This window comes from Microtus ochrogaster, unplaced genomic scaffold (assembly GCF_000317375.1).
Source record: "Microtus ochrogaster isolate Prairie Vole_2 unplaced genomic scaffold, MicOch1.0 UNK30, whole genome shotgun sequence".
Classification (NCBI taxonomy): Eukaryota; Metazoa; Chordata; class Mammalia; order Rodentia; family Cricetidae; genus Microtus; species Microtus ochrogaster.
The window spans coordinates 2282158-2293514 of NW_004949128.1; the positions used below are offsets into that span (position 1 = coordinate 2282158).

The window sequence follows — 11357 nt, forward strand, 5'->3', positions numbered from 1 at the left end:
CTCTGTAGCTTTGGTGCCTGTCCCGGAACTAGCTCTTGTAGACCAGGCTGGCCTCGAACTCCCAGAGATCCGCCTGCCTCTGCCTCCCGAGTGCTGAGATTAAAGGCCACCACCACCCAGCTCAAACATAGCTTTTGTATGCATCTATTAGATGATATATTTTTAATTATCCTACAAAGAAATAGGTTTCATTATGGAAATTTTATACAATTTGTTTTCATTCATCTTCCTACCTCCTGCTTCTTCTCCAACCTCTTTCCCCTCCACCTTGTAGTCTATAGATTAGGTACCAAATGTGAATAAATTTAAAGAAAAGTATGAAGTAAATGGTGGCCCAGAAGGACACTAGTAAGCCGAGTTTTAAGGTCAGGCGTCTCGGCCTTTGGAGGATTCCTGGTCAACTTACAACCATATGACAGCAAAACAGATGTTTTCTGAGGAAAAAAAAATACAAGAAGGTTTCACGCAGCTCAGAGACTGTGTGGACCCCACCTTGGGCACAAATGAGAAAAGGCATTACAGTGAGATCCTTTGCCTGTGGACAGCGGCCACTGTCCCCTTCCTGGTGGCAGCCCCACTGGTGTCCATAGCAGAACAGAAGCTGCGTGACAGTGTGTTCACAGCAGCCATGAGAGCTGAATGTACGGAGAGTTTTAGCATGCCCAGCCTTCAGCAAACATCAAGTCACTTCATCCCTGCAGGGAAAAAAAACTCTCCTTTTTCCAAGCATCTGAGCCCAGCACCCTCAAGATGCCTCTCCCACACTCGGTTCCTGAGAATGAAGATCTGCTTACCTATATCTTTCCCCAACTCCACCCCTCCATAAACATGTGTTCAGTCCAGTCTACATTAGGTCCTAACGGCTAACTGCTCTCCACCAGGCTGAGTGACCTTGAGTGAGTCACTCTCGTCCCTTAGCAGGCGACTTGCCAAGGCCTGGAAATCTAAGGAGCCGGGGCAGAAGCACTGGAACTGTTTCACTAGCTGGAGAAACAGAGCCAGGCTCAGATACAAGCGATGTTCACATCGAGTTAGTGACATTGCCAAAGAGCCTGCTGCAGCCTGACGCCCAGAACAGATCACCTGCCTTCCAGAAACCCACTTTTCCTGTTGCTTTTACTCCTGTCTCCTGGCAGCCTGTTCCAAGAAAGGATCTGTTTGGGTGCCCAGGGGAAAAGACCGACATGGTCCATCTTCTTTCATGCCAAAGAGGCTTAGCACCTTCTCCAGTTAACTATGGCTTTCTGGCTTCTACCAGGGCATGGGCTGGTCCAGCAAGTAGAGCCTTAATCCTCCAATGTGTTGGGGTGGAGGTGGGGAGTGGGACTTGCCAGTGGAGAACTTGAGAGAAGAAGCCAAACTATTCCTGGAATCTGTACCGAGGCACTGACAGTCCCTGACTCACAGTGCCCCCGTGTGGCGGGCCAAGGGAAGCCCATCCCCGTGCCCTAACCCCACAAGGAACTGTGACTTCACAGACACTGAACTTCACCTGTGCAGAGTACTTAGCTCAAGCTAAGTCAAAGAAGGGAAACTGAGGCCCCAGATGGGAAAGTAATTAACCCAAAATTATATGTAAATTTTTCAATCACAGGTCCCAAGTATTTTTTTTTAATGACATTCCCTGACCCATCGGTACAGAAATAATTACTATGTGGTAAATGTCTATGACTTTGGAGTTGATTGGGGGCAGAGACTTGGTTCACAGAGCTCCCCTACAGACTTAGCAAACTGCATCTTGCTTAATCCTAAACAACACCGGGTGTAGTTGCTGCTGCTCACTCCCTGTGACTAATGAGAACCTGAGGTTCCTAAGGACCTATGAAACTTGCCCGGTCACACGGCTGCAGGCAGGATATTCAGGGTTCTACCCACAAACAAATTCCAGCCCAACCCATCAGAAATCTCTGAGGATGCTGGGTGGGGTGGACCCAGCACTGGGAAGGTAAACAGAGGAGGATCCAGAGTTCAAAGTCACCCTCAGTTATGTAACGAAGCTTGAGCTACAGGGAGTCTGTCTTTAAAAAAAAAAAATTAACAAACAATAAATGGCCTTGCTGAATGACTCACGCGTGTCGACGAATGCTTCTAAGTCTCCACTGTGAAGACCAAGGATCTTGAATTTAAAGCCGGTCTCTATGCTACCTAGAAAGTTGGAAGACAGCCAGAGTCGAAGAGTGAACACCACCCTGTCTCAGAAGTGTTATTGGAGAGCAGGGTGGTATCACACTAAGGTCTGAAGGAAGAGAAAATAAAACAGAACACAAATGGGGCCCAGAATGACCATAAGGGCGATAGCCAATCCGGCTAGCTGTCAGTGCCTAAAGCACAGTTGCCCCAGCTATGCCTCACAGGGGAGTTTAGCCTATAAACAAAGCACGGGGAAAGTGAATGCCTGAGGCTTTTTATCGCTGCGGTTGGCAACGGGTAGCTATTGGAAATCAATCACCTGCTTGACTGGCATTAGGGAGCATGTAAAATAAATTACTATGCATCCAGATCAGAGTATGATGTGGCATTGGAGGGGGTGACATAGCTGTGTAGACCCAGGCAAGGGCAAAGATCTGAGCAAAGCAATTTAGGAAAAGGTACACATACTGTGACCTCTAGTTAAAAAAAAAAAAATCCCAGAAGAAAAGCACAGCTGTTAATTCTGGTTCTCTGTACTTGACTGGAGAAAGAATTTTTATTCCTTTATAGATTTTTTTTTGTAACAGGTAATCTTTAACTCAGCACTATCATTTTATAGTAAAATATATAAATCTGCAGGGAGAGTAAAATTAATGTTTCCTATCCAGAAGGAATTGACAGTCTGGGTAGTGGGCACGGCTTGGCAATAGCAACAAACTAGCAATGAAATGGTGAAATGAGATCTGCCCGGGTGTGTTCCGTGGGCCGCAGAACAAAGACGTCACTCTGACTTGACTAGGGAGGATCAGAGCGAAGTTCCTGGTGGCCTGAAGGCTGGATGGGAGGTGTTGGTCCTCTGTATCCTCTAGTTCTATACCCAAGAGGTTAACTATCTTGGTTCAATGGGTAAACGGGCTTGTCACCAAGCCCGATGACCTGAGTTCAGCACCCCAGATTTACACAGAAGAAAAAGATAACTATAACTCCCCAAAGATGTCTCATAAGAGCTCTACCCACTCCATGACGTGTGCCCACCTAACACAAAATTAAATAAATAAATAATTTGCCTATATATTTGAGGGTAGAAGTTGCGACTGTACTCAAGAGGTACAGACATCTTTTTCTTGCTATTCCCGTAGTGTAACAGCCACTCGTGTGTCGTTTGTATTGTACTGGGTATTATAAGCAGTGGATTTCTTATCAGTCACCTGAGGATGATGCATGGGAGACGGGCAAGGAGGTCACAGGCAAATCTTGCAGCATTTTACGAAAGCATCTTGAGCAGCTGTGGATTTTTATATTTAAAGGAAGAAGGTACCCGAACCACACTCGTGCTGATGCAGAGGAACATATGGGTGTATGTCTGTGTGTGTGTGTCTGTGTGTGTGTATGTGTGTGTTTCATTTTCACCCTCCCCCCATGCATCTTTCAAAAAGCCACCTTTTGTTATTATTTTTAAGGTGCCAGATCATTTGTGAAGGGTTTAACCTGGGTATTTTCCTTTCTCTTTTCTCATTTACTTCTTTCTTATTTTTTTTTTCATTTCTGTTTTGGTTTTGTTTTGTTTTTTTTTTTTTGAAACAGAGATTCTTGTGGCCCAGGCTGACCTTGGAACTGAATCTGTGGTTGACAGTGACGTTGAGTTTCTAATCCTCCCGCTTCCTCCACTCAAGTGCTGGAAGTTTAGACACACGCCACCACACCCCATGTACATAGATAGATAGTTTCACACACATACTCTAAAAATTCTGTGAGAAGTTACTGTTCCCACTTTGTAGACGAGAAACTGAGGGAACTGACTGCCACTTCCAAAGTCCCACAGTCACCTCCTAACACCAGTCCAGGTCATTTGAATTCTACATTCAGTCACCCCTTATGCTGCCCGAACTGTCTGAGAGCCAAGAGTACCTTCTACTCACAGGAGTGAACAACGTATCGCTACGAATTCCCATAAGGAAAACTGTCATCAGTCCTCTGCCTAGACTTTGCAAGGCCGTGGCCACAGGAGGTCATTTTGTAAGGAAGTTTAGCACAGGCCTTGGACACAACACACAGTGCAGATGAGATAGCCTGGATGCACGCTAGCTGTTGTGATTTGTGTAGTTACTCAACTCACCACCATCTTCAACAGGTTTGACACCTGGCAAAGTTACACGTTTATGCCCAGCAAGTGGGCTGTCTTGCTCTGGATCCATCCCACCTTTGGTCACATTGTGTCCATAGCCACCATGCTGGTTCCCATTCATCCCCGTGTGAAGGAGCAGGCTTTGTCTTTGTGCTCATCAGCACGTCCGTCCTCTGGTAGTGCACAAGGCTCCCATTCCTTTCCCTCTTTTGTTAAGACTTGTTTCCTGGACCCTCAGACTCTGCTATGGAAAGAAGCCCATAGCCTAAGACGTACAGCTCACTCCCATCACAGGACACTGTGGATTCACTCACTACAAGCTACATGTAGGGAGGAGGCTTCTGCACAGTGTCTCAATCCAAAGCAGTATCTTTGGATTTAGTAATAGGTCACAAGGCTTTGGGTGTCATTTGTCAGAATCAGAACATGAAGCAGCACCCTTATCCATCTCAGCCCCACAAATGGCAACCCACTTCCACGTTTCCATATGTTTAAAGGTGAGATCCGTTATGCATAGTACTCTTTCTAGGCATAAACTCCAGGATAGCTTAGTCCTGTTCCTGTAGCCCAGCCAATCCCACAACAGCCACCACCACGGGCTGCTAAATGGAGACAGACGAGTTGGAACTCCCCAAAACAGTAAGACAGACCTCAAATGACAAGGAAGGTAAAATGTCCCCCAGAGAAGAATGTAAACACAAACCAGGAACAAAGAGGGAGATTTTTTTTCAAATGCATTTTATTTACTTTTGTTTGTTCAAGTAGGGGCGCATAGTATGCAAGTGGAAGCCAGTAGCCAACTTTCAGGAGTTGGTTCTCTCCTTTATCTGTGGGAAACCTGAAGAAGAAACACAGGTTGTTAGACTTAGCAGCAAACACCTTTACCCACCGAGCCAACTCACTAGCCCAAGGGAAGGGATCCTAGAAGTATCCACACCACTTGAAAGTACTCTATCCATCCATCAAGTTAGATTTCACAGTCACCCACAAGTCAGGCTCACTGTATGACAGGACACATAAGACAGAACACGGAAGTCTGTGTGCCATAGGCTGCATGGTGGAGTAATGGGTTGAAAGTACAAAATGCTCTGTAAATTACAGTCCTGTTGTTTTAAATACATAAATAAGTAAACACAACAGGAAAACCTGAAAATGGATCGCAAAGGGGATTCCACATTTGAATCCAGCCTGCTACATACCTAGATCCTGTCTCAAAAATAACGCTGTTTAAATGTGACATAGCCTGGCGATGGTGGCGCACGCCTTTAATCCCAGCACTCGGGAGGCAGAGGCAGGCGGATCTCTGTGAGTTCAAGACCAGCCTGGTCTACAAAGCTAGTTCCAGGACAGGCCCCAAAGCCACAGAGAAACCCTGTCTCGAAAAAAAAAAATAAAAAATAAAAAATAAAAAAATAAATGTGGCTTTTCTGCATTATAAGGTTTTGCTTGTTTTTAAATATGCATCTTCTCTTTGCTCTTTTTATAGCTCCTCTTTCTCTAAAAAGAGTGTTAATGATTGCATCTTTTTATTTAAAAACATATTTCATATTCAGATAGAATTTAGTTTCGGCGCCTGCTAAATTACAGACGTGCTGTGCAACCGGGAGCAAACCGCTCACCCACTCCAGGTCTCAGTTGCCTCATATTTAAAATAGAGGTTGCTTCTAATTTGACATTGCCATAAAATGACGTAAGGTCTCAAATTCGGAGGGTAAGCTGGCCGTGTTTGTGGGTCGCAGCATGGCTTCATCATCAGTCGATGCTGAGCGCTCTTATTTTATTGATTTATTTCCTTTTATCCCCATTTCCTATTCCACGTCCTTCTGCCTCTACCCCTAGGCAAACACTACATGTTTCATATGGTTCTGTGACATGTTTCTTAATTTGAAAATGTTTCTGCAAGACACATATGGTTGTTTGGTGAATTACTTGAGCGAAATTATTCATAAATCTCACCCTGTTTTACACTTTTTTCCCGTGAAGAATGGTGTATTTAGACTGTTTCCATCTTGCCATAAGGTATGCCGCCGTGGGTCATCAGTGCGTGGGTCATCCATCAGCACTACACACATTATCCAGGTTTACGTATGTCTCCGTCCTTTTCCCCAGGTTCTCTCCTATTCTCTGTCACCAACAACAACACTATCAAAGGCATCCTCCTCCTATGTGCCACCTTATGGTCTGATGCGAAATTCTTCGAGTGCTGTGACCTGTCCCAGCTCAAAGTGTGTTCACACTTAGTTGAACCAAATAATGCCAGTATCTACTCCCAGATGTCTACACAACCTGTCCCTTTAGCGGTCAACATCGGGGGCTCCTCATGTCCCCACAGCCTTACTTGGCAGCTTCCTAATGTTTTCTATCATCTGAGAAGACATGTTTTCTCGCTTTGCGGCTTCTATTTCAATGGATTTAACAGCCTGATACTTGGAGCATCTTGTCTGCATTCGTGTGAATTATCTGCTTTCTTTGCCTATATTTTTTTTTTCCTTTGAGTGCACTGGTGCTGGGAACCCTGTCTTCTTCTGGGTTTCTTATTTGGTCTTGCTTTTGTGTTGGGGGGCTGTTTAGTTTTGCACCTTTGGCTGGTTAGTTGGTTGGTTGGGAGATTTTTGTTGTTGATCTTTTTTGTTTTTTATGATTGTTTGTTTTTAGACAGAATCTCATTTTGCACTGCAGACTAGCCTGACTCAGAAGCCCAAACTGACCTAGAAATATGCATTCCAGAATGGCCTCAAATTTCCAGCAATCCTCCTGCCTCAGCCTCCTGAGCACTGGGATTACAGGCATAACCCAGCATATAGATTTTTTTGTTTGTTTATTTTTATTTATTTATTTTTAACATTTATTTGAGATGGTGCAGATGTGGGCGTCAGAGGCCAAACTGCAGGAACCAGTTGCTTCTTTTCACCATATTGGTTCCAGGAACCAAACTCATATTGCCTGGCTTAGTGGCAACCGCCTTTACCCACTGAGCCGTCTCTGTTGTAATTTTTAAAAAGTGGTGAGAGAGAGAGAAAGATACCATGTGACAGAGATCAGGTGGCAGAGGTTTTTATTGGGGGGAAATGCATAGGAAAAGGGGGGAGGGAGAGGGGGAGAGAGGAGATCAGCCTCTGGGGACAGGAGTAGCAGAAGAGAAGAGAGGAGGTGGGTGGGACAGACAGATGGAGAGAGAGAGAGAGAGAGAGAGAGAGAGAGAGAGAGAGAGAGAGAGAGAGGAGAGAGGAGGTGTTTTAAAAGGGAACATAGTGAATGTGCACAGGAGGTGCTCTTAGTGACCACAGCTGAGGATGTTACTCCAAGGTCAGGCCAGTACAGATGCCCGAATTCTGACAGTCCCCTAGCAGACAAGGAGGAAGGCTATTCCCTCATTGTTCTTTGCAGTCCTTGGAACTGAACCTGAGGCCTTGGACACAAGACCTCTTCCGCTCTTTTTCCATGTTCGAGAGTTTTTTATATTCTTAATATCAACCTTTTAGCTGCTTGAAAGAATATAAACAGCTTCTCTTCTTGCCTTGTGGATTATCCTTTTGAAACACTATGTCATTTTCCTTCTTCATTCCAACATTTCCTTAAAGTCTTTTATGTTGTCTTCTTTTGCTTTTGTTTTGGGGTTTTTAACATGGCTCCTATTTACCATGGGAACAAATGGGAACAAAAACATATTCCCTAAGTTTTTGAGAAAGATTAAGTAATATAGGTAAAGCCCCTGGCATAGGCAGCCTGAACCAAATGAGGTACGCCATTACAAGAGATTGCTAAGATCGCATGGGTACAAGGAATAAGCGCTGAACTGTGAAACCTAACAGCTGGGACTGTTTACCTATTTACCTAAATCAGGAGAGGTTTCATAGACAGAAGAGAAGTTATCAGCTGGTATTCATTCATCTTTCTTTCTTATTTATTTTTATTTTTTATTTTTTTGTAAACCTGAAACTCACTAGGGATCTAGGCTAGCCTTGAACTCACAGAGCACCACTTACCTCTGTCTCCTAAGTGCTGGAATTAAAAGTGTACTCCACCACACCTGACTTATCTTGTGTTTGTTTATTCGTGTTTTGTTTTGTTCCGAGATATAGTTTCTCTGTGTAACTCCCATGGTTGTCCTGGAACTCGCCCTGTAGACCAGATTGGCCTCAGACTCAAAGAGATCTGCCTGCCTCTGCCTCCAGAGTGCTGGGATGAAAGGTGTGTGCCACCATCACCAAGCTCTATGTGTATATCTGTGTGAGTACATATGCGCATGTGTGTAGTGTTCCCGAGGCCAGAAGAGGGCGTCAGATGCATTGGATCCGGAATTTGGGGATTTCTCCCTGTGGGTGCTGGCATTCAAACGCTGGCCTTTGTGACAAACCAATGAGCACCTGCCCCACCCCCCAATAAATTTGTTTATTTAAAAATGGAAAAGGCTAGCTTGCAGGGATAGAAAATCATCTGGGACAAAACATGGGTGTGGGGAAACTGCCACCAAGCAGAGTTTAGGAGAGCAACGGAGAAGAGAGTGTACTGACCAACCGCTGTCTTTCTGTCTGCACCCCTGCAGGTTCCCTGTTCTCCACCCTAAAGCCCCCGGACGCCGTGTTCAAGGTGGTATTCTGGCTGGGCTACTTCAACAGCTGCCTCAACCCCATCATCTACCCGTGCTCCAGTAAGGAGTTCAAGCGCGCCTTCGTGCGTATCCTTGGGTGCCAGTGCCGCGGTGGCCGCCGGCGTCGCCGCCGCCGTCGTCTGGGCGGCTGCGCTTACACCTACAGGCCGTGGACGCGCGGCGGATCGCTGGAGCGATCGCAGTCGCGGAAGGACTCTCTGGACGACAGCGGCAGCTGCATGAGTGGCAGCCAGAGGACCCTGCCCTCGGCTTCGCCCAGCCCGGGCTACCTGGGTCGTGGAGCCCAGCCACCAGTGGAGCTGTGCGCCTTCCCCGAGTGGAAACCCGGGGCGCTGCTCAGCCTGCCAGAGCCTCAGGGCCGTCGCAGCCGCCTCGACTCCGGGCCCCTTTTCACCTTCAAGCTCCTGGGCGAGCCAGAGAGCCCCGGCACCGAGGGTGACGCCAGCAACGGGGCCTGCGACGCCACGACCGATCTGGTTAATGGGCAGCCGGGTTTCAAGAGCAACATGCCCCTGGCGCCCGGGCACTATTAGGGTCCCTTTCCTTCCCACCCCCCCCCACACACCCCGGGGGAGGACACCATCGTGGGGGGAGGGAGGGCGTGGGGGAAAAGTGTCAGCCCCGGGTAGACACAGGGTCTCAAGGGGACAAGGGGGAGGGGGGCGGGGAGAGGGGCAGCTGCTTTTCTGGCAGGGGCATGGGTGCCAGGTACAGCGGAGAGCTGGGCTGAGCATGCTGAGAGCCTGGGGGCCCCCTGACGCCGGCCGGCCGGGACTTAAGTCTCTCTCTCTTTTCTCTCTGTATATATATATTAAGAGTCCCCTCTATACGTATTTATCTGTGGGTACACGTGCGTGTGTCTGTGCGGTGTACGTGTGGGCTGCATGGGTGCGTTGTGGGGGGCCTGCCCGCCTGCGCGTGGAGGCGGAGTGTGTGTGAGCCCTGGCGAAGTCAGGTTTTATTGTTCGTCTCTTGACTTTGTACCTCTCAAGCCCCTCCGTGTTCTCTGGTCAATGTTGGCACTTTAATGGGGTTGGAAACCAAGTCAGATATTAAAAATCATTTCTCGTGTGTGGCTTTGAGTAATTTGTGGGGAGAGAGACAAGGAGAGCCTCGCATTTCCTCTTCCTTCATGTGTGATCAAATTCTAGGTCCTTTCTTTTGGGACAAAGGGGTAAGGGGTTAAGCTATCATTATAAGTGATACTGTTGCTATTACCATTATCGTATTTATTATTTTATTTCGCTGTAAGGGTGAACAGGTACCACAGCAGGTGTGGGGGCCCAAGGACAACTTACAGGAGTCGATACCACAGAAACTATAGACAATGCCATCCCAAAAAGTATACACACAAATACACCAAAATTTAAAAAAAAAAAAATCAAGCAATTTAGAATCCTCCATCTAGGATGTCATGAGTTAATCCTAGATTCCCAGGTGTCATAAGTGAACTAGAATTATCTCAGCCAAGTCCTTGTTTCTACAGATGGATGACTGAGGTTAAGAATTTGGCAAGGGTCGACTAGATGGTTGAGCAGGTAAGGGTGTTCGCTGCCAAGCCTGACAACCTGAATTGGATCCCTGGGACCCACATGGTGAAATTAGGGGACTGAATCTGGCCAAGTTATCCTCTGACCTCCTCTAAGGCACTGTGGTGTGTGTCACATGTACACACACACACACACACACACACACACACACACACACACTAAAATGCAACAGCAATATTTTTTAAAAGAATTTGCCGAAGTTTCACCGAAGTTACAAGAACCCATTAATTATGCTTGTGTCTCCAGGACTGTGTGTTATCATGCTGCAACTGAGGACATCCTCCCAACCACCTCTTCTTGTTCCTACATAGAAGCGGGGGATAAACCTTATTATTCCCAGGGAAGAAGAAACAACTTGGGTCCTCCAAACACGTTTTCTTAGCAGCACAAATCTTCCTTCAAGTGATCCTTCTACAGGATCCCGAGAGAAGAGAGTGAGGACACGTGGAAAGGACAGAGCCTGGCCTTCTCAGCTTCCTCGTCCCTCAGTTCCTTCCCTGGGCCTGTCCGGATCACCCCGGAACCTCGCAGGTCTTGCAGGTCTTGTAGAATGAAAGCAATTTGGCCCAGCCGGACCTGGAGTCAAGCCCTGGCTCTGCGGGGCCTCCAGGCACTTCGCCTTGCTATCTCGGACCTCCTTTCCCACCTCACAAACAGGCACGCCCCTACAGCCCACCAGGAAGTACCAAGGTTCGCTGAGGTTGTGTCCCCCCCCCCCCCCGGTGTCAACACGGACATGCAAATGTCTGGACAGATTCGGGTTTTAAATTTGGATCTTGGAAATCTGAAACCACAGGCACCAAAGGCATTTCCTGCTCTGCTTGGATACAGTTAGTTTATCAGTGTCTGGTATCTGGAGGTCGCCCAGACGTTGTGGGGGGCGGAGGGGGGAGGGAGAGCGTGCAGAGTGGTGGCAGCTGCCTGCCTCCTTCCAGAGTGA

General features: G+C 47.1%; 1 protein-coding gene across 2 annotated transcripts in view; it reads left to right on the forward strand.

The window, feature by feature from the left end:
* Positions 1-9508, forward strand: part of Adra1b (adrenoceptor alpha 1B) — a 117806-nt gene extending 108298 nt beyond the window's left edge. For both annotated transcript variants that reach the window (XM_013354120.2, XM_005368177.2), the window contains one exon: positions 8802-9508. In XM_013354120.2, coding sequence (XP_013209574.1) covers positions 8802-9400 — 599 coding nt within the window. In that variant the 3' untranslated portion in view covers positions 9401-9508. The remainder of the gene's footprint in view (positions 1-8801) is intronic.
* The last annotated feature ends 1849 nt before the right edge of the window (positions 9509-11357 follow it).